The 23,621-nt window shown below is 31.4% G+C and overlaps 2 protein-coding genes across 2 annotated transcripts; both read left to right on the top strand.

Annotated features, from left to right (window-relative positions):
- Positions 1-11,617: 11,617 nt before the first annotated feature.
- Positions 11,618-12,772, top strand: LOC134247110 (uncharacterized). The gene has a single exon (XM_062729449.1). It carries the CDS (start codon positions 11,711-11,713, stop codon positions 12,770-12,772), a length of 1,062 nt encoding a protein of 353 aa, XP_062585433.1. The 5' UTR covers positions 11,618-11,710.
- A 9,459-nt stretch (positions 12,773-22,231) lies between these two features.
- LOC134247106 (uncharacterized) lies at positions 22,232-23,456 on the top strand. Its single transcript, XM_062729446.1, has one exon. The coding sequence runs from the start codon at positions 22,269-22,271 to the stop codon at positions 23,454-23,456; it is 1,188 nt and encodes a 395-aa protein (XP_062585430.1). The 5' UTR covers positions 22,232-22,268.
- Positions 23,457-23,621: the final 165 nt, after the last annotated feature.

Raw genomic sequence — 23,621 nt, forward strand, 5'->3', positions numbered from 1 at the left:
TTTTAGATAAATTTATTTATTTGAAAGCTAAACTTTTATAAATATCTGATTTGGTCTGATTTATATTTAAAACATTTACTTGAGTTGTATTTAACATTGAAATAAAACTTAATTTGATTTTTGCTTGTGTTAAAATCAATTTGAAAATCTATAAATAGAATTAACTTGTTGATTGCTACTTATATTCATGTTTATGTTAAAATTTTAGTAAGCAGGTGATGTTCACTTTTCCATGGCATCTGATCCAACATCTATTTTTTAAAGAGGTTCTTGTTTGGTATGCTCCAATTTTTTTTTTCAGTGAAATGGAATTTGAGCTTGAATACTGTAAATTATCTCCATTTACATGTATTACATACTGTAAAACACTCGTAGCTAATACATGTAAGATTTGAACTAATGACTTCCGTAAAGTAAATTTATTCCCCGTGTCTTAAAAATACATATATTGGAAACTTAATATATATCACAAATTATGCATTAAAATATGCATAATATTCAGTCACTGTACCCTTTTTATCAGCGTGTTTTTTTTCATGAAAAAGAAATCAAACATTAAGATTATTTTTACGATGTTTTTTTTATGCAAAAAAATTAGAAGGCTTACGTCTGGAATAAAAAAGAAATGGGCATCTGCTACGATGTCTATGCTGGTTTCATTTCTGAAATTTAATTACGAGCATATCAAGTAAACTTTATTCAAAAACGTCTACATGAAAAGAAGTATCTTGCTTCAATTAGACTTTTAGAAATATCAACGGTATCCTGACATTTGTTTCATATTCGGATATTAAACTAGCTAGAGAAAGAAACTGGATGCAATAAATACACTTTGAAGAATATAGGAAATTTTCTTTTCTATTTTACATTTTCCTTGTTTAATTCTAATAATAATAAACAAATGTATTGTTATCATCTGAAATTGAGTTTATTACTCCAATTAATATTAATTCGATTCGCAAGAGCATGTTTGAATAATACGCATGAATAATCTTTATTACAACTATTTACAAAGAATTTGAGGGGTTAATTATATTTTTAAAGATATACTGACGAAGTACTATAAATGAGCAGGTTATTTCCATTCTATTTTTTGTGTGTGGCAAGTTCAATTTTATTTGAACCAACTGTAGAAAAGAGTATCAATTGAGAAGTTTGTATTTGTATTCAAATAGTACACACGAACATGTACCTCCGTGCAAAAGACATTTTTTTAGAATTTTCCTAGCATATATAGAAGTTGTTTATTTGTGTACCTAGTTGATTATAATTTAAGCAAAACTTTACAGAAAGTAACATTATTCAGACACCTAACAAAAAATGCAATTTTTAACAAACAAGACAAAACTTTTCACTAAATCTTATACCGATACATCAAATTATGTACCAACATGAGTTGTTTGGGATTATTTAAATGCTTGTTTAACGTCCCTTTAAAGAGAATTTTTCACTTAGTTAGAAACGTCACCTTTTGTCAATGGCACATAGGACCGCTGAGCAGTGAGGTATCCTTTTTCGTGCCAACACCTATTGTTACATTGGATCTAGCTCGATTCATATATCTCATCCGGAGGAACGGTCTCCATGTCTTTATTGAATTTTAGTTGAGTACAAATTTTTATTGATATGTCACTGTTAAGTATTTTGAGATTTTTTTTTATAAAGACGGACAAACTTGATTAATTCCAGGACTATTCTAGTTACTTTAACACAATCCATCTATAAACTACTTCAGGGGCTTTTTTTCGTAAAATAAAAATGCTTCTTTATCATTGTGTATATAAATACGCAATAGCACGGCGACTTTGACCTTATTTGTCATTGTCTACAATCATAAAATAAAAATTGGTTAATATCCTGAAATTCATTTCGTTATTGAATTTCATAATCAAGACAGAATTTTGTAGAAAAGATAAAGATTATTAGATATGAATGGGAAATTTAAACGTGTTAAAGTAACAAATGACAGAATATGAACGTTAATGAGATATTCTACCCAAATGGATTTTGGTTTCTCACGTTCTTGTTTTTTTAACGATGAATTTAGAAAAAAATATTTTCTAAACCAATTTGATATGTAAAACTGGCCGCGGAAAGAAATGCACCTGTTCATTACCTTACTTATTTTCATTTTTGTGCCCGGTATCATCTAAAACAATAAACGCACTTTATGATAATTGAGGAAAAAAACAAGTGAAACTTAAAAAGTCTAATGAAGGCAAAGAACTATATTTCTATAGTCACAATGACCTTGTCAGGAAACACATACTATCATTAAGTCAAATGCTGTCTGATTTTTTTCCTTCTTGTTTTTACACAATTATATGCACACTAAATTGTCCATGGTATTTTCCGTTACAATTTTGTATATTCCAATCATGAAAAGGAGGACACGGCTGATGTGACCAATCGGCAGGGCGTGCTAACTCATCTATGGTACCTGATCCCAATTGTCGACATTTCAAAGTGTAAATAATTGTCTAAAATTGGTAAGAAAACATCATTGAGCATTTGATTTCTTCGTATTGGTTGACAAGGATTCATGCATTCTGCCGTAGAAAGTCATTTAAGGAAATCTTAAGCGTTTGTGTAATTTTATCGGAAACATTTATATATATGACATGGATAATTTCGGTAATTTGTTGATTAATCTTACACGTTAATATCTTATTTGAAAATTTTTTTAAGAAAGGGATAAATATCATAAAATTATTTTTTTTTTATTCCCTGACTTGCATTAACAGATAATAGAGTATTCCACATGCCTAATAACAATTGTATATCAAACGAGATAACGTAAGTTTTACCTTCGTCAAATTTCGTTTTTACGTCTCTCTACATCTTTTTTTTCAAATTCTCGAATAGAACGTAAAATAACAAACAATCAATCAATCCTTATACATCTTATGATATCTCGCTATCACCTACCTATATAGGGTGTTCATATCTCCCATCAACTTTACTAAAGAGCTTGTTCTGAGTACGATTATTTCACCAAGCTAGGCTACTGACAGATAAGTTGATTAAGATGGGAATACCTCTTTTAACACAGGATTAATTTTCTTTCAATTCTAATGTTGTGAAAGTGGCTTTGATAGCAGTTACACAGTTCAATTGGTTGCATTATGGCTGAACGGTTTGATAACAAAAAGGCCTTCGTTTTTACTCTGAATTTTACCGAAATTAGTATATACATTAGGAATATTTCAGATCAAAGAGGAGAATTATTTACTGCATGGGGTGAAGATTATTTCATAACAAATGCTAATTATCCGTGGAAGGAAATACCTGATGTTGTCATTGGAAGGCGTGCTTATGATAATTTTCTGGTTATAGAGTCTTTGAGGCGAGGATTCATTGTTATAGATGCTACAAAAACAATTTTAGCGGTTCATCGCACGACAAAGAGTGGAAATTTCGAAAATCGTAAGAAAGAAAATAACGATTACAATGTAAAAATTATTTCAGAATATAACAGGAATGAGACAATTAATTATGTTAAAGGTCTTACAAAATGCGCCAATTATTATACAAATTTTTCGTCGAACGGCACAATAACACTTTTAAAAAAGAAGATACCAGATTGTTAACATTTAGGATAATTGAGAAGATATGAAAATCGTGATATATATGTGTATGGTCTTTTGTGTATCTTAAATTACTGTTATTAAAGCAAACAGAAATAACAAAAAGGCAAACAAAAACAATTCTATACTTTGTTTTCGTTTTCCAAAGGAAAGCTTTTTTGAATTAATCTAACAAGAATTGATAAATTTAATATCTTATCATCAATATCTAAGTCTTGTTGCTCAAGATGCACATTTCCGTTTTAAATAAGTATTTTCAATGGACAGCTAGCTACGATATAAATTAAATTCCTTTTTGACAACATGTATTTAAAATAAAATCCTGTGCTTGACTGCTTAAAAGAATGGAATATATAGAGATATTTGTAAAGACAAAGATAAACGAACGCTAGGCTTTTGCATTTTTTTATCTGACAATAAAGCTAACTGCCAGTTTTGAAATGATTCAAATAAATAATATTTCATGGATCGATTCTAGTACAGTTATAGCAACATTGAAACAATTCATTGATAAACTACGTGAACAAATATGCATTAAATCTTGCACCCTTCAGGATCTGTGTTATTATAATGTAAAAAAAAATGTAAAAATGTAAAAAAAATAAATAAATAAATAAATAAATAAATGATGTTTGTAGGTCGGGTACACTATGTAATCTTCGTAGTTAAGTTAATTTTTTCTGCGTAGTAGCACGACCTTAAATTTGTCATCGTCTCCAATCATAAAATTAAAATTGGTTAACATCCTGAATTTTATTTCCCTATTGAATTTCAGAATCAAGACGAAATTCTGTATAAAAGATAAAAGATTATTAAATATGAATGGGGAATAAAAACGTGGCAAAGCAACAAATGACAGAATATTAACGTTAAAGAGACAAATAAGCCAGAGGGATTTTTCTCATATCTTTGTTTTTCTAACTATGAATTTAAATGAAAACTATAGCTGTTGCATGAAATGTACTGTTTATTATTATACTTTTTTTTCTTTTTCGTTAAACAATAAACGTTTTTTTTATAATAATGGAAGGAAAAACAGGCGCTAAAGTTTAAAAAGTCTAATGAAGGTCAAGAACTGTAATACAATGACCTTATTATATCATTAAGTCAAATGCTGACTAACGTTTTACAAACTAGATTTCTCAGAATTATTTACACACTTTTTTCCGTTACAATTTTGTATGTTCCTATCATGGCAAGGAGGACACAGATCAATTAGGATCACCAGTTACAGATGTTAATGATAACACAACTGAGAAATATTAGCAGTCTTCTCACAAATAATACAGAACTGAAAAGAGTCCAAAATAAAGGCTGGAATGTCCATCCTGTAGTAAAAACAGGTATAGGTATTCCGGTTTTGAAGGACATGTTTCTTGCAGCAAAGAACTTTACAAAATCTACATTTTTTGCCTACGCAAACGGGGATATTCTATTTACAGAGGTACTATCAAAAACTGTTTTAGCTGTTGAAAAAATGATAGGTGTGTACAATAATACAATTTTTATTATAGGACAGAGGACTAACGTACGAAATATATCCATGCAGGATGCAGGGGATTTTAAATTGTTAAGGAATATTTCAAAACAAAGAGGAGAATTATTTACTGTATGGGGTGAGGATTATTTTTATAACTAATGCTAATTATCCGTGGACTGATATGCCTGGTTGTCATCGGAAGGCGTGCTTATGATAATTTTCTGGTTATAGAATCTTTGAGGCGAGGATTTATTGTTATAGATGCTACAAAAACAGTTTAAGCTGAGTGTAAGAGTGGAAATTTCGAAAATCGTAAGAAAGAAAATAACGATTACAATGTTAAAATTATTTCTGAATATTACAGGAATGAGACCATTAATTAATTATGTTCAAGGTCTCACAAAATTTGCGAACTATTATACGAATTTTTCATCGAACAGCACAATAACACTTTTAAAAAAGAAAAAAACCCTATTATTAACATTGAGGATTTACAGGAAGATCTTAATATGTATGTTTTTTCGTATGTTATTGTTTTTAAAGCAAACAGAAATAACAAAAAGGCATACAAAATAGTTATTACACTTTATGCTCGTTTTCCCCAGGCAAGCTGTTTTGCATTTATCTACCTAGAATTGATTAAATTTTATATCTCATAATCAGTATCGACAGCTCGCTGTGGTCATGTTACTCATGATGTACATTTTCGTTTAAAATATATATTTTCAATGTACAGCTACAGCTCAGATATAAAATTGAATTCTCTTTCGGCAACATGCATTTAATTCATTACTTAGTAAGTAAGACTAGTGTGAAATCAGAAGTTTAATCTGAGGCACAGGGTGGGTAGACAATATCGATAGGTAGACCTCTTGGTTCAACATTGAAAGCTTTGAACTATTTATACTCTGCTTAGAAAATATAAAACTTCCTTTCGAAATAATCGAAATACGATGAATACTTTAAACATCCAAAAATATTTCCATTTATCAATTTCACCTCCTGCACTAGTTCTGCTGCTGCCAATGGCTTTGACATTTATAATTTTTATTGAATTCCCAGAGTAACTCATTTTTACCCACGATAATTCTTCAAACTTCATCTTTAAAGTAAATCATATCATATAGGGAAAGTTATTAAATTTAAAATAAATTTTCAGGAAATGCGAATTTAAAAAAATCTACTATGCATTTTCCACTTCAAATTTAATCTACAACCACATTGTAGAAATACAAATCATAGGTATCAAGGCTTTCGAAGAAACTACATGATTTTTATTCATATAAGGTACATTACTTTCTATTTAAATTGATCATTTTACAATGCTGAGTGTATACAGATTTTCCTATGAATGCAAAACACCATGAATTACTTCTAATTTCGAATCATGTAAATACATGTTGGTACCTATGGTAAGATAAAAAAAATAACCTCAAATTCTTTAAAAAGATAATTTCAAAATACATTTATGGTGAAAAAATTTCGACTTTTAACAAAATAAAAATTTTAACATGAAAAGAATGAATTTTTAAGCTTCACTTTGAGACCTTATCAATTAAATTATAAATTAAAGAGTATTCCTTCCTAGCTGAGGATTGGAGTTTCTTAATGATGAATCATGTAAATCTAAAGAAGCAGAAAAAAGAACTTGATAGTTACAGAATGTATTTGTCTTCATTTGATTAAAAACCTATCTGACAATGTTTGCTTTCTTAGGAGTTCATTAATTTGCAAAACACTGAATGAAGTACTAGTTAAATGTTAAATGAAGTAAAAATGTTACAAAAAGTATGAAAAAAAGAAAACAATGATGATCAATGAAAAATAAAACCGCTGGTAGAATCAGAAGACCTATCGATATTCTGCGATAATGCTTTCGTGAGATAGACCGTTACAGTATTTTGGCGAAAAATTTATTGGTATTTATTGATCCCTTTTCAATTATGATTTAAAATTTCTGCATTGTAAATTAATTCAAAGCTTCGTTGCTATGTCTTTACATTAGTAGTTACAAATTTTCATTAAATATACAATAACTATATATATAGATATATTAGGGATTTTTAAAGAATTTTTTTAACACTATATGAAGAAGCCCGTGCACACAAGAAAAATCCTTGGTTGTGAATTTTTTACCTTAATATAACTTTGAATTTCAAAAGCATTATTACATTTACACCTCTGTATTCTTTGTTTTAATAAAATATTTTCTATAAAATAATCCCCTCTAGTCATTTCAGGACGATAAAAAACACTCTGGTTAAAATCAATCCACGTCTTCTCCCTTCCTGGCAAGTGAAAGGAGAAGGGGCTGGTTTCTAATCAGACTGATAAAAAGCAGCACCTCCTCTCCACTAACACAACAGGAAGAGATTGTCACAAGCACTTGACATTATCAAACAAGATGTGTTTGTGAAACACTATGCGTCCGGTGGCAACAAAGTTTGATAAAAGCTACTTTTAGCATATTGATGATAGGCAATGTCACAAGATCATTGAACTTGGTGTCATTTGAAAGTACTTTATTAGTGGAGAATGCATAGAAATATGAAGTCTCTATCTCTCATGGTTCAAAAGTTAAGATCAAGGTTTTAATAGACTGTTTTTAGCATAAAAGGCACATTCAAGGTCACAGGGTCATTAACCTGGGTGACATTTGAAAGAACTTAAGTAGTGGAGTATGCATTCCAAATATGAACTCTCTATCTCTCATGGTTCAAAACTTTTGACAAAGGTTAAAGGACAAACAGACATAAACAGATAAACAGACAAACAGACAGGACAAAAACAAAATACACCTCGAATCTTTCGATCCGGCCGCATAAAAAAATATAATATAACCCTTACTCTAAAAAGGTAAGGGTAGTATGTTGAAATAAGAAAAATATGTAACGTCAAGTGCGTGTTGAGATTATATTTAATAATTAATTATTTTCCCCAACTCTTGTAAAGAGCAAACACCTAAAACAAAGGAAAGGGGGTGTCTAACAAGCATTTATTTAAACAATAAATAGATGTAATAAATATTATTCCATGCCTCATGTTTTAGATTCCATTATGATTAATCTCTTATATTTAATGTTTATTCGTAGAGAAAAATAAAAAAAATATCTGTTTCATATTTGTATATTTTACTTGAAAAAAAGATCTTATTGGTAACCTAACAACCAAACTCTATGAAAAACGTGATGGTTTTCACTTTTCAATCGTAAACTTCCCTTAGTTCTTAATTTCATAAAGAAATACATTAAAATATAATTTTACGCGAAGGTGAATTATGTAACACTTAAAATATGATCTCATTAAAAATAAAACAAATATTGTAATCAGATGCAAATGAAATTGGGAATTTGATAAATCAGTAAAAATTAAAATTCTGTCACTAAGCAAAACAGAACAGATAGCACTTTTGCAAAAAAAAAAAATGAGTTCATTTTAATTTTTTTTTTGTATGAAATGCAGTTTAATGCATGCATAAATGGTTCAATATTGATAACCTTTTACATGTGTAATAACCTCGTGAGAGCATCTCGAGTACGTTTTAGTAATTCTTTTTCATAGATTTTTATCGCAAGTCAATTAGTTTTGCAAGAAAAGATTTAGTTAATTTTACATCTTATGATATGAACTTCAGTTCACTGCATGCATAAAGGCTCAATATTGATAACCTATTACCCGTGATAGCATCACGAAGACGTTTTAGCGGTTTTTTCATAGATTGTATCACAGGCCATCTTCCTCCCTAAAGTGAGGCATACAAAAAAAAAATATTAAGGTCTATTGATACTCTATTCTTAATTTCACGGAAAAGAAATAGACTGCACAGAACGACAAACTTAGTTTATTCAACTAGCGTGCCTAGTAAAGCGTTCATCCAGGGAGTGAGAATCCTATGCTGCTGGGGGTTATTACTACTTTCGTAATGTCTTTTTCCTCCAAGATATAACAACGAAGTGTTTACCTGCAAAGTTTTACATGCATAGTTGGATTTGACCTATCAAATTCACACCGATCTCAGTTTATGCGTTACGTAAGGGCATGATCTACGTTTGAACATTTGAAACGATGTAAGTTATTGACAAATAAAATAATGAAACGAGAAGATCAGCAGACTCGTTTAAAGTCAACATTTAAATTCTATGGTCGGTACAACGACCTTATCAGCAAATACAATTTGTTTTCAAGTCAAATGCTGACTAATATTTTTCATACTTATTGTTAGACAGTTATTTACACACTGAACCGACGAATTTTTCGTTATTTCTCAATCATGACAGGGAGAACATGACAGAATGTTTGGCAGATGATGCTCACTACTATATAGTTCTTGATCCCTGTGCTGATAATTTGGAGTTATGTGGTTGCTCTTTGTGAATTGTATATACGCGTTGAACTACATTATAGTCTCTGAATATTCAAGTCCTGATAATGAAATTCCGAACAGTAAGGGCAAAAACAAGTAGCTCTCTGCAATATTCTTGTCAATGTGACAAGAAAGAAGCAGACATCGTTACTTTTCATCTCATAATATAGTACTATTTATAGATAATAAGATTACAAATTAATAAAAATACACCAGTTTTGTTTAATTTCATACTTAAATATTAAAGAGAGAGTACATTGAATTTATTTTACTGTTTTTAGGGATGGCACGCTTGAAAAAGTGATGTCCCTCGTAAAATTGCCTTTTTTTCAAAATTAAACACGTTATAGATCTTAACTATCATTGAAATATTAGAATTTTTAAACTCAAATAAGTACCGCATTTTGGAAAAATAAAGGAATAAATTATTAAACTTAAAGATAATTTGGAAATTGTAAAAAAAAAATTGCATAAAATGAAATACAATTATATGTAGGATAGAATGAATTCCCAAGAAAAAACTTTTTGTACAAGGACAGAAATTTAAAAAAACTTTTGAATTTGTTTCAAATTTGATATTTTAAATAGGGTTAGGGAATGCTTACTCCTCCATTGTTCCTGATCCAACACCTAATGCCTTGGAGGTCCTTGTTTTTTCTTGTCCAATTTTGTTTTGTTCTATGAACTTTTGAGCTTGAATTCAGTTCGTTATTTCCATATACTTCATACATAGTTTCCATGAACATATGGAGATAACGAAGGGTATTCAAAATAAGTAGTCCATTCAACAATACAAAATGTTTTTTATTGAATACCTAAATTTTCAATAAAATTTGGACATTACGAACAGTATTCATGCTCGAAGTCAACTTATAAAAAGAGTCTAGGTTAAAAAAGAAAATTTCAAGGTAAAGATTTAGTGGTTTATAGAGTTGGTATTCGAAGAAAAGCCATGTCACAAGGGATGAACGATATTTAACATATTTTTATCCTTTGAAAGGTGTTAGCACAATACATATGCATGTAAAGAATAAAACGTCCAACACTGCCTATTTTAAAATTAAGGGCAAGGACTATTGGGTAAATGAATTTTTAATTAAATAAAAAAAATCGGTCAAAATCCATTATCAAGGGATCAAATAAGACGGTGCTCAAAGAAATATCCTGTCAAAAGGAATACAAATAAAGATTTTGAATATGAAAGCCATCGAGAAACAAAGTAAAAGTAAGGGCAATGTATAAAAGATACAGACACACCGGTAGTGCAGAGAGGATTGGACAGAAAAATGTAATCAGAAAATCTCAGGAAAGGGTTTTAATTGACAGACAGACAGACAGACAGGTAGACAGGGCTGAATGTTATACCATGAATCTTGGAAAATTGCATCATAAACATTTTTGGACGACATGATCTCCCAGATTAGATATTTGCACTAAAAAATTCATCTTTTCTATATTTAGGACTAATTGTCAAATTTGTACCATGTGTTTCAATGAAATATTTTTTCCAAACGGACAAAAAGACAAGATACACTGCAAGTATCTTAATGAGTTCCATAAAAAAAAGTTTTGTATTTCTGTCAAAAGGCTTGGACATCAATTTATTGTTGGGAATGGTTGTGTTATGTGTTTAAAAATCAAACGTTTTGATATAATTGATTTTCGAAAAGAAATCCTGATTTCAAATTTTCTAATATCGGATCGAGGTATTTTGTATCCACTACAGTACTGTTTTACACTACTTCTCGATTTATTTGCTATAGAGTTCCCTTAAATTACTCATTTATTAAATGTACCAAAAAAGTGCTGCTGAACAACACCAAAGAAAAATCAAGATATTGTGTGCAGCGCCCTCTTAACATCATTGTGTAAGTTAAATGTTACAGTAACTCAGTAAATGTTAAAAGGATCTGATATTCAGCTACCACCTCAGCGAAGATTAAATTTCAGAATGAATTAAACAGAGCATAATTCATCACATTCCGGCCAATGTCGCCATTTTTTAGTAAGCATAATTTAACCCCCCCCCCCTATCGGAGGGCAATGCATTTTTTACATAAAGTTTTAAAGATACTTCCCAGTAGGAAGGCACTGTCTATTTAAAGTCTTGACTGAGATCAGTAACCTACAAATTTGATATTTATTCGATCTTTTTCCTTATTTGTAATGGCGAATGAATGGAAACATATCAAAATCGCGTTTCTATTCCTGTTTTGCATTGGGATTTATGTGTATTTATATGATGTAACGAGTAGGAATTTTTACATTTCCAAAACCATAATGGAGGAAGTTCAGCAGTCTCTGAATACGCAAGTCCTAATAATGAAGAGCGACCAACGGACATCGAGTTTTATATTTCATGGTGAGGCAAATCGTGTATCACAAAGCGAGACAAAGGACAAACTTAACAAAGAGAAAACTGTAAACAAATCAGTAAACTTAAAACGTGGTCAAGAGAGAACTTCGAGGAAAATCGATGAATTGAAGCAGGAGGTGATCACTAAGGAGTATCTAAGGAACAATAAATATAAAGTTCCAGTGGTAACATTGTTCACCTCATGGTCAGTAGATATCGAAAAATATCTCTGTCGGAACACAACGGTTCTTAACTGGTCCAGATTGAAGCCGTTTATCTCCCCAATTTTTTTCACAAATGATACAGATCTTATGACAAGAGTCCGAAATAAAGGTTGGAATGTTCATCCTGTGGTTAAAACTGGTATAGGTATTCCGGTTTTGAAGGACATGTTTCTTGCAGCCAAGAACTTTACAAAATCGACTTTTTATGCCTACGCAAACGGGGATATTCTATTTACAGAAGAACTATTAAAAACTGTTTTAGCTGTTGAAAAAATGATAGATATACACAATGATACAATACTTATAATAGGAAAGAGAACTAACGTACAAAATATATCCATGCAGGATGCAGAGAATTTTGATTTGTTAAGGAATATTTCAAAACAAAGAGGAGAATTATTTACTGCATGGGGTGAGGATTATTTTATAACAAGTGCTAATTATCCGTGGAAGGAAATACCTGATGTTGTCATTGGAAGGCGTGCTTATGATAATTTTCTGGTTATAGAGTCTTTGAAGCGAGGATTCATTGTTATCGATGCTACAAAAACAATTTTAGCGGTTCATTACACGACAAAGAGTGGAAATTTCGAAAATCGCAAGAAAGAAAATAACGATTACAATGTTAAAATTATTTCTGAATATTACAGGAATGAGACCATTAAATATGTTCAAGGTCTCACAAAATGTGCCAATTATTATACAAATTTTTCATCGAACAGCACAATAACACTTTTGAAAAAGAAGAAACCCTATTGTTAACATTGAGGATTTATATGAAGATCTTGATATATATGTTTTTTTTTCATATGTTACTGCTTTCAAAGCAAACAGATATGACAAAAAGGCATATAAAACAGTTATTACACTTTATGCTTTTTTCCCAAGGCAAGCTGTTTTGCATTTATCTACCTAGAATTGATAAAATTCTATATCTCATAATCAGTATCGACAGTTTTCTTTCTGTGGTCATGTTACTCATGATGTACATTTTCGTTAAAATATATATTTACAATGTGCAGCTACAGCTCATATATAAAACTGAATTCTCTTTCGGCAACATACATTTGATTAATAACTTAGTAAGTTCTGTGCATGACTGCTTTCAGTGGCATATGTTCCTTTCTGCTGATGTGTAGGCTAATGTGAAGTCACAAATTTAATCTGAGGCAAGGGTGGGTAGACAGTATAGATAGGTAGACCACTTGGTTCAACATTGAGAGCTTTGAACTATTTATACTCTGCTTAGAAGATATGGAACTTCCTTTCGAAATAATCGAAATACGATGAATACTTTAAACTTCCGAAAATATTTCCAGTTATCAATTTTGCATCCTGCACTAGTTCTGTTGCTGCCAATGGTTTTGAAATTTATATTTATCATTGAACTCCCAGAGTAACGCGTTTTTACTCACGATAATTCTTAAAACTTTATCTTTAAAGTAAATCATATCATATAGGGAAAGTTGTTAAATTTAAAATAGATTTTCAGGAAATGCGAATTAAAAAAAAAAACCTACTATGCATTTTCCACTTCAAATCTAATCAACAACCAGAAATAAAAATTATAGGTATCAAGGCTTTTGAAGAAACTACACGATTTTTATGCATATAAGGTACATTAATTTCTCTTCAAATCGATCATTTTACAATGCTAAGTGTATACAGATTTTCCTATCAATGCAAAACACCATAAATTACTTCTAATTTCATATTATGTTAATAAATTTTTATTTGCTATGGTAAGATGAAAATTAACCTCTATTTCTTTACAAAGGTAATTTCAAAATACATTTATGGTGTAAAAATTTCGACTTTTAACAAACATTGATGCACATTGAGAGGTATAAAATAAAAATTATGGCATGAAAAAATGAATTTTCAAGCTTCATTTTGAGACCTTTTAAATTAAATTATAAATTAAAAAGTTATCCTTCCTAGCTGAGGATTGGAGTACCTTAATGATGAATTACGTATATCTGCTGAAACAAAGAAAAGAACTTGATACTTACAGAATTTATTTGTCTTTATTTGATTAAAAAATTATCAGACAATGTTTCCTTCTTTAGTTGTTCATTAATTTGCAAAACTGTGAATGAAGTACTAGTTAAATGTTAATGAAGTAAAAATGTTATAAAAAGTATGAAAAAAAGAAAACAATGATGATCAAAGAAAAATACAACCGCTGGTAGAATCAGAAGACCTATCGATATTCTGCGATAATGCTTTCGTGAGATAAACTGTATTTTGGCAAAAAATCTATTGGTATTCATTGATCCCTTTCCAATTATGATTTAATTTTTCTGCATTGTAAATTAATTTAAAGCTTCGTTGTTATGTCTTTAAGTTAGTAGTTACAAATTTTCATTAAATGTACAATAACTATATATATATTATGGATGTCAACGAGTACCCAGCTAGTATTCGATACTCGATCGAAGGCCCGAGTATCGAATACTAAATCTGGTACTCAGTTACTCGGTTGTACATATTTTTTTTTCCATTTCGAAGTACATATATTGAGAGAAACTTAAAAAAAAAAATAATTTAAATGTACACTTGGTAATCAGCACAACGTCTCAAAAGCCTATTCAACACCAGGGCCCGTTATCATCATTATAAACAGACATTACAATTGCGATGCGAAAACATGGTTATAGATTATAATATATTTTCTAGGCTCAAGAAAAGTGAGAAAACATCATGACGTCAAACTCACCGTAGAGCCACAGGTTTAGAACGTGCAATATACTGTCTACAAGTACGACATAAACGAGTAAAGTTATTGATTAAATTCTTTATTTCTTGATTCAGTTGACTGAAATTGTTAGTTATAAATCAAAAACACTATTTGAAGAAGTCCGTGCACACAATAAAATCCTTGGTTGTGATTTTTCCCTTAATATTATTTTGTATTTCAAATGCATTCTAACAGTTACACCTCTGTATTCTTTGTGTTAATAAAATATTTTCTATAAAATAACCCCTTTTAGTCATTTCAGGACGATATAAAATCAGTCTGATTAAAATCAACCCACGCCTTCTCCTTTCCTGGTGAGTGAAAGGAGAAGGGGCTGATGAAAAGCAGCTCCTCCTGTTCACCAACACAACAGGAAGAGATTGTCACAAGCACTTGACATCATCAAACACGATATGTTTGAGAAACACTATGCGCCTGGCGGCAACAAAGTTTTTAGCATATAGTTCATAGTCAATGTCACAAGATCATTAAACTTTGTGTCATTTGAAAGTACTTTATTAGTGGAGAATGCATACCAAATATGAAGTATCTATCTCTCATGATTCAAAAGTTATAATGACGGTTTAAAAAGACCTATTTTTAGCATAAAGGGCACATTCAAGGTCACAAGGTCATTTACCTTGGTGTCATATGAAAGTATGTCATTGGTGGTGTTTGCACACCAAATATGAAGTATCTATCTTTTAAGGTTCAAAAGTAATGGAGAAGGATACTACACCTTGTATTTCCTACAAATATACATCGACCATTGCTTCCAAACTTTTCAATTACAAAAACACTTTACATGGCTTGGATATCGACTATCTGAAAAATAATCCCCCTTCGTGTTCATATTCTTCTTCGCCCTATAACTATAGTCCTGCTGGACACGTTATTACAGGTGACGTAAATATAGTTCATAATGAGGACCTTAGATCACTTATTTTAAAAGGTCCTAAATATAGGGAACCCCGATCCTTCAACTGGCGTCGGAATTTCATAAATATTATGGACTCTGTTGAAAATTACGCCAGAAGATGGGCCAGATATGAAAAAGAAGACGTTGACAACTTGTCAGAATGGATTAAAAGTATCAGATCCATGTTAAAGTCACGTATTAAAAGATTGAGTGGCAAAATGAAAACCATCTATCCTTCTGTGTTCAATAAACCAGAAGTGAAAAAAGAATAAGATAGATTACACGATCAGTATGTACTGGTTTCTGCCGACAAAGCAGGTAACAACGTTGTCTTCGTTTGTAAGGCTCTTTATATTAATTGCATTCTAGAAGAACTTGGATTTAATTCTACAAGTGGTAATCCTACTTATACTCATACTTCTCTTTCTAAGGAAGATATTCTTCAAAATCAGTTTTGAATACTTTTAATATTCCACAGAGCCAAAATTAATTTGAGCTACCTTTTTTATATTGGATTCCGAAACTTAATAAGAATCCTTACAAACAAAGATACATTGCAGGTTCCAGTAAATGTTCAACCAAGCCTCTTTCGTTACTTCTCACTAAGATTTTGACAGTAGTGAAGGAAAAACTTCAAGAGTACTGTGCAACTATATATTCAAGAAGTGGTGTAAATCAGATGTGAATACTTAAAAATTCTAAAGAACTTTTGGACAATTTGAAATCACAAGACTTTACAAAAATCAACAGCTTAAAAACTTACGACTTTTCAACATTATACACAACAATTCCCCATGACAAATTAAAATCCAGGCTTTTTTGATATCATTGACAGCTGCTTCTTCAATAAAAATGGAACTCGTAAATTTACTTACCTCGTCAATGGTCATTTGCGAAATTATTTTGTTAAAACAGATTATGATTGCACACATAAGTACTCTGAAGTCGACATCACGAAGATGCTTGAGTTTCTGATTGACAATACCTATGTGGTTTTTGGAGACCAAATATTCCAACAATCTATTGGAATTCCCATGGTTACAAATTGCGCTCCTTTTTTAGCAGACTTATTTTTATATTCATATGAAGCAGAATTTATGCAAAATCTTATGCGTGAAAAGAAGAAAACACTTGCTGTGGCCTTCAACTCGACATTTAGATATATCGACGACGTATTGTCAATTAATAATGATAATTTTCATTCCTACGTCGATACGATATATCCTGGTGAGCTTGAGATAAAAGATACCACAGAGTCCGACATGCTTCATACTTGGATATTTTACTCGAAAAAGACACTAATGGTAATCTAACAACAAAGCTATATGATAAACGTGATGACTTTAACTTTTCTATCGTCAACTTCCCTTACTTATGCAGCAATATATCTTCATCACCTGCATACGGAGTATATATATCTCAGTTGATTCGATACGCAAGAGCATGCTCTACGTATGAACAGTTTCTTAAACGAGGTAAATTATTGACAAGCAAGTTGATGAAACAAGAATATCAACAGTCTCGTTTAAAGTCATCATTTCGTAAGTTCTATGGTCGATACAGTGACCTTGTCAGCAAAAACAATCAAAAACCATCGAGTCAAATGTTGACTGACCTTTTCATATCTATTATAAGTCCATTATTTATACACTGAATTGACGATGGATTTTTTTCGTTAATTCCTGATCATGACAAGGAGCACACGGCGGGTGTGACCGGTCGGGAGGGGATGCTCACTCCTCCATGGGACCTGATTTCACCTCGGATGTTTCGGAGGTCCGTGTTTGCTCCGCTCTTATTTTGTATATTGTTTAATGGACTTAAAGATTGAATACTGTTCGTTATCTCCATATCCTTCCTTATAGTTTGCTAAAAAACTATATTTAGCATATAGGTCACAGGCAAGGTCACAAGGTCATTGAACTTGGTGACATTTTAAAGAACTTAAATAGTGGAGAATGCATACCAAATATGAAGTGTCTATCTCTCTTGGTTCAAAAGTTATGACGAAGGTTAAAGTTTGCAGACAAACAGACATTATACATATATCACAATGTCATACAACATATACCACATGGCTTCGAGGGTGACATACCAGAATATTTGCCCCGAGGTGACTGGAAAGCCCTGGAGTGTTATGTCACCCGATGCCGAAGGCAGAGGGTGACATAACACTCCAGGGCTTTCGTGTCACCGAGGGTGACTTCGATTCACACCCGAGTATCAACTCTTGGTTCACGTCACATGACCGGATGTTTACACAAACATGTGGTTTTCAAGCGAACTCATATGAGTTTGAAGGGTAGCGAAAATAAAATAAATTTCCTCTATGAGTTTTAAAAGGCGGTCAAATAGGTCCATTTTGACATCATCTGTTGAGTTTATTTTTTCTATAGCTTTTGCTGCAGTTGAAATGTTTTTCTTTTTCAGCTCTGAACTTTTTTGGTTTCGAATTTGAATTTATGTCTCTGCTGTTATCCGGCAGTAAGCCTGAAAAATCTAATCAAATAAACATATATTCATATAAATTATAAAGCGTTCATGTAGAAAGTGCTTTTCAAAGTTTGCTTTTAAGGATAAGCGATGCTCAACATAATATTTAGTAAAAAAAAAAATTATTCCTTCGTTCGGGTTTTTCTTTCGACGCCGCCATATCGAAACTCTAGTAATCCTACTGTATGGCTGGGTTAGCTTGGGTAGAGTTCATAGGGTCATATGACGTATTTTGAGTAGTAACTATGGTCGTTCGATTGAAACTCAAGTAACTCGAGTACGTACTCGGGTACGAATCGAAGTCGCCCCGAGGGGCAAATATTCTGGTATAGTCGCCCGAGAAGCCATGTGGTATATGTTGTATGACATTTTTAAAACTAAAAGTAAATTTAAAATCATTCAAAATCGTTAAAATGTACACAAATAATCCAAAAAATGTCTGCTTGACGTTAAAAAATACGCTGTGTTGTTTACTTTTGCTTAACAACCGACGTCATAAAATCTCGAACCCGAACTAAAATGCGTAACGTAAAAACACGTGAACGTGATCGAAAGGATGACATAACAGTTTCAGTCGGGGGTGATATAACTGTTTTCGGCGTGACATAACTGTTTCCGGTGTGACTCAGCATTTTTCAGGGTTTATAGCGAAAATTATTACATTTGTGATATAATAAGAAAACTTATTCAAAAATGTTATATAAACAGATAAACAGACAGGCAGACAGGACAAACACAATATACGCCTCCGATCTTTCGATCCGGGCGCATAAAAAAATATGATATAACCCCTATTCTTAAAAGGTAAGGGTAGTATGTTGTAATAAGAAAAATATGTAACGTCAAGTGCTTGTGGAGATAGGTTATATTTAATAATTAACTATTTTCCACAATACTTGTAAAGAGCAAAACGTAAAACATAGGAAAGAGGGTGTCTGATAAGCACTTTATTTTTAACAATGAATTGATGTACTAAATATTATTACAAAAGTCGTAATAAACCCCACCAGCATGGGATTCTCACTCCCTGGATGAACGCTTTACGAGGCACGCTAGTTGAATAAATTAAGTTTCTCCTTCTGGGCAGTCTATTTCTTTTCCGTGAAATTTAGAACAGAGTATCAATAGACCTTAATATTTTTTTGTATGCCTCACTTTAAGGAAGAAATTGGCATGTGATAAAATCTATGAAAAAATCGATAAAACTTCTTTGTGATGCTATCACGAGGTTTTTAAAAGGTTATCAATATTATACCTTTTAAGCATGCATTGAACTGCAGTTCATATCATAAGATTAAAAATTACCTCGATTTTTTTTTTGCAAAACTAATTGACTTGCGATAAAAATCTATGAAAAAAATCGCTGAAACGTCCTCGAGATACTCTCACGAGGTTATTAATAGGTTATCAATATTGAACCTTTTATGCATGCATTAAACTGCATGCATTTCATACAAAAAAATTAAAATTAACTCAATTCTTTCTTGCAAAACTGCAATCTGTTCTGTTTTGATTAGTGGCAGAATTTTAATTTTTACTCATTTATCAAATTCCCCATTTTATTTGCATCCGATTACAATATTTGTTTTATTTCTAATGAGATCATATTTTAAGTGTTACATAATTCACCTTCGCATAAAATTATATTTTAATGTATTTCTTTATGAAATTAAGGACTAAGGGAAGTTGACGATGGAAAAGTGAAAGCCATCACGTTTATCATAGTGTTTGGTTGTTAGGTTACCAATAAGGTCTTTTTCAAGTAAAATATATATATATAAAATATAAAACACATGTGCCATCTCACTCCAGTGAAGTGCTTTGAATATATTTTTTTCATTTTTCTCTACGAGTAAACATTAAATGTACGAGCTTCATCATAATGGAATCTAAAGCAGGAGACATGGAATGTCTTTTTTCCTCTAATATTTAACCATGAGGCGTTTACCTGCAAAGTTTTACATGCATAGTTGGATGTGACCTATCAAATTCACATCTATCTCAGTTTATGCGTTACGTAAGAGCATGATCTATTTGTGAACATTTTAAAACGATGTAAGTTATTGATAAACAAAGTGATGAAACGAGAAGATCAGCAGACTAAGAAGTCAACAATTAAATTCTATGGTCGGTACAACGACCTTATCAGCAAATACAATTTGTTTTTAAGTCAAATGCTGACTGTTATTCTTCATACTTATTGTTAGACAGTTATTTACACACTGAACCGACGAATTTCTCCGTTATTTCTCAATCATGACGGGGAGAACATGACAGAATGTTTGGCAGATGGTGTTCACTAATATTTGGTACTTGATCCTTACGCTGATATTTTGGAGTTATATGGTTGCTCTTTTTGAATTGTATAGACGCGTTGAATTACATTATAGTCTCTGAATATTCAAGTCCTGATAATGAAATTCTGAACAGTATGGTCAAAAACAAGTAGCTCACCGCAATACTCTTGTTATTGTGGCAAAAAAGAAGCAGACAAATAGCAGACAATTTTTTTTATTTCGTTATAAAGTACTATTTATGAATAACAATTTAATTACAAATAAATAAAAATGCACCACTTTTGTTTAATATCATCCTTAAATATTAAAGAGAGATTACATTAAATTTATTTTACTGTTTTTTTTAATGGAATGGTAGGCTTGAAAAATTGATGTCCCTCGTAAAATTGACATTTTCAAAATTAAACACGTTATAGATCTTAACTATTATTTAAATATTAAAATATTAAACTCAGATAAGTACCACATTTTTTGAAAAATAAAGCTCATAAGTTATTAAACTTAAAGACAATTTGGAATTTGATTTTTTTTTTTACATAAAATGAAATAGAATTACATATTACATATTAAGGATAGAATGAATTCCCAAGAAAAAAAATTTTGTAAAAGGGCAGAAATTCTAAGAGATTGCTAAACTTTTGAATTTGTTTCAAATTTGATATTTTTCATAGAGTTAGGTGATGCTCACTCCTCCATGGCACTTGATCCCACTTCTAATGCTTTGGAGGTCCATGTTTCTTCTGCTGCTATTTTGTATTGTTTAATGAACTTTTGAGCTTTAATTCTAGGTCCGCCGTCATTAAACTTTGAGAATTCTTAACTCAAGTCTTGAAAATTACTCAGCTGATAATTTAACAATAAAACAGAGTTTAAGGAATTTTTATTTTATCAACTTTTTTATGAAGGCCACTGAGTCTGATGATTTTGGATTTGAGAAAATTCTCAGACTTGAGAGCAATCTCAGACTTAAGTATGTTTTAACGGCGGATCCTGCTGTTCGTTATTTACTTATACTTCATAGTTACCATGAAACATATGGAGATAACGAACGGTATTCAAAATAAAAAGTCCATTTAACAATACGAAATTTTTTTATTGAATATTTATTTTTTATTAAATACTTAAATTTACAATGAAATTTGGATATGACGAACAAAAGAGTCTAGGTTAAATATTGTAGAAGGACAAGTTTCAAGATAAGATTAAATGGTCTAAAGTGTTAGTATTCAAAGGAAAGCCAAGTCACAAGGGATGAACGAGATTTAACATATTTTTACCCTTTGAAAGGTCTTAGCACAGTACATATGCATATAAAGAATGAAAGGTCCAACACTACCTGTTTTAAAGTTAAGGACAAGGACAATTAAGTAAATAAATATTTAATTAATAAAAAAAGTTAGGTCATTATCAAGAGGTCAAATATGACGGTGCTCAAAGAAATATCCTGTCAAAAGGAATACAATTACAAATTTGGAATATGAAAGTCAGCAAGCAAACAAATTAAAGTAAAGGGCAAGATTTTAAAAATACAGACACACCGGTAATATGTCAAACGGTTCTGAGATATCAGCTACCACTTCGGCGAAGATTAAATTTCAGAATGAATTAAACAGAGCATAATTCATCGCATTTCGGCCAATGTCACCATTTTTTAGCTAGCATATCATTACAAGTTTAATTTAACCCCGCCTATCGGAGGGCAATGCATTTTAAAATATTTCCCAGTAGGAAGGCGCTGTTTTTGTAAGTCATGACTGAGGTCAGTTACTTACAAAATTGATATTTATTCGATCTTTTTCCTTATTTGTAATGGCGAATGAATGGAAACATATCAAAGTCGCTTTTCTCTCCCTGATTTGCATTGGGATATATGTGCACCTATATGATCTGTCCAGCAGGAATTCTTATAGTTACAAAACTATACTCGAAGAAGTTCAGCAGTCTCTGAACATGCAAGTCCTAATAATGAAGAGCGACCAAAGAACATCGAGTTTTCTGGATGAATCTTCATTTCATGGTGAGGCAAGTCGTGTATTTCAAAGTGAGAACAAGATCAAACTCAACAATGAGAAAACTGTGAACAAATTAGAAAACTTAAAATGGGGTCAAGAAACAACTTCGGGGAAATTCGATAAATTGAAGCAAGGGTTGACAACTAAGGGATATCCAAGGAACAATGAATATAAATTTCCAGTGATAACATTGTTCACCTCATGGTCAGTAGATATCGAGAAATATCTCTGTCGAAACACAACGGTTCTTAACTGGTTCAGATTGAAACCGTCCATAACACCGCTTCTTTTCACAAATAATACAGATCTTATGAGAAGAGTCCAAAATAAAGGTTGGAATGTTCGTCCTGTGGTTAAAACTGGTATTGGTATTCCGGTTTTGAAGGACATGTTTCTTGCTGCCATGAACTTTTCAAAATCGACTTTTTATGCCTACGCAAACGGGGATATTCTATTTACAGAGGGACTATCAAAAACCGCTTTAGCTGTTGAAAAAACGATAGGTGTGTACAATAATTCAATTCTTATTATAGGACGGAGGACTAACGTACAAAATATATCCATGCAGGATGCAGGGGATTTTGAATTGTTAAGGAATATTTCAAAACAAAGAGGAGAATTATTCACTGCATGGGGTGAGGATTATTTCATAACAAATGCTAATTATCCGTGGAAGGATATGCCTGATGTTGTCATTGGAAGGCGTGCTTATGACAATTTTCTGGTTACAGAATCTTTGAAGCGAGGATTCATTGTTATAGATGCAACAAAAACAATTTTAGCGGTTCATCACACGACAAAGAGTGGAAATTTTGAAAATCGCAAGAAAGAAAATAACGATTACAATGTAAAAATTATATCTAAATATTACAGGAATGAAACTATTAATTATGCCAAAGGTCTCACAAAATGTGCCAGCTATTACACTAACTTTTCATCAAACGACTCAATCACTCTTTTGAAAAAGAAGAAACCATATTGTTAAATTCTTATTCATGATGCTACCTGTGTATGTGCATGTCTGAGTATTTTGTTCTTTAGTGTAATTTACAATACATCTTTACTATAAAAGAAAATAATATCTATAATAGACGAGCGTTTTCCAAAGTTCAGTAGTCTTTAACCTATTCATCTAAAATTATCATTTGTT

The sequence above is a fragment of the Saccostrea cucullata genome, unplaced genomic scaffold (genome assembly GCF_032062105.1).
Source record: "Saccostrea cucullata isolate Sc308-1 unplaced genomic scaffold, CSIRO_AGI_Scuc_v1 ctg19401, whole genome shotgun sequence".
Lineage (NCBI taxonomy): Eukaryota > Metazoa > Mollusca > Bivalvia > Ostreida > Ostreidae > Saccostrea > Saccostrea cuccullata.

Excerpts from the sequence above, each read along its gene's own strand:
- LOC134247110 (XM_062729449.1), top strand. The coding sequence starts at position 11,711 with ATGGAGGAAGTTCAGCAGTCTCTGAATACGCAAGTCCTAATAATGAAG.
- LOC134247106 (XM_062729446.1), top strand. The coding sequence starts at position 22,269 with ATGGCGAATGAATGGAAACATATCAAAGTCGCTTTTCTCTCCCTGATT.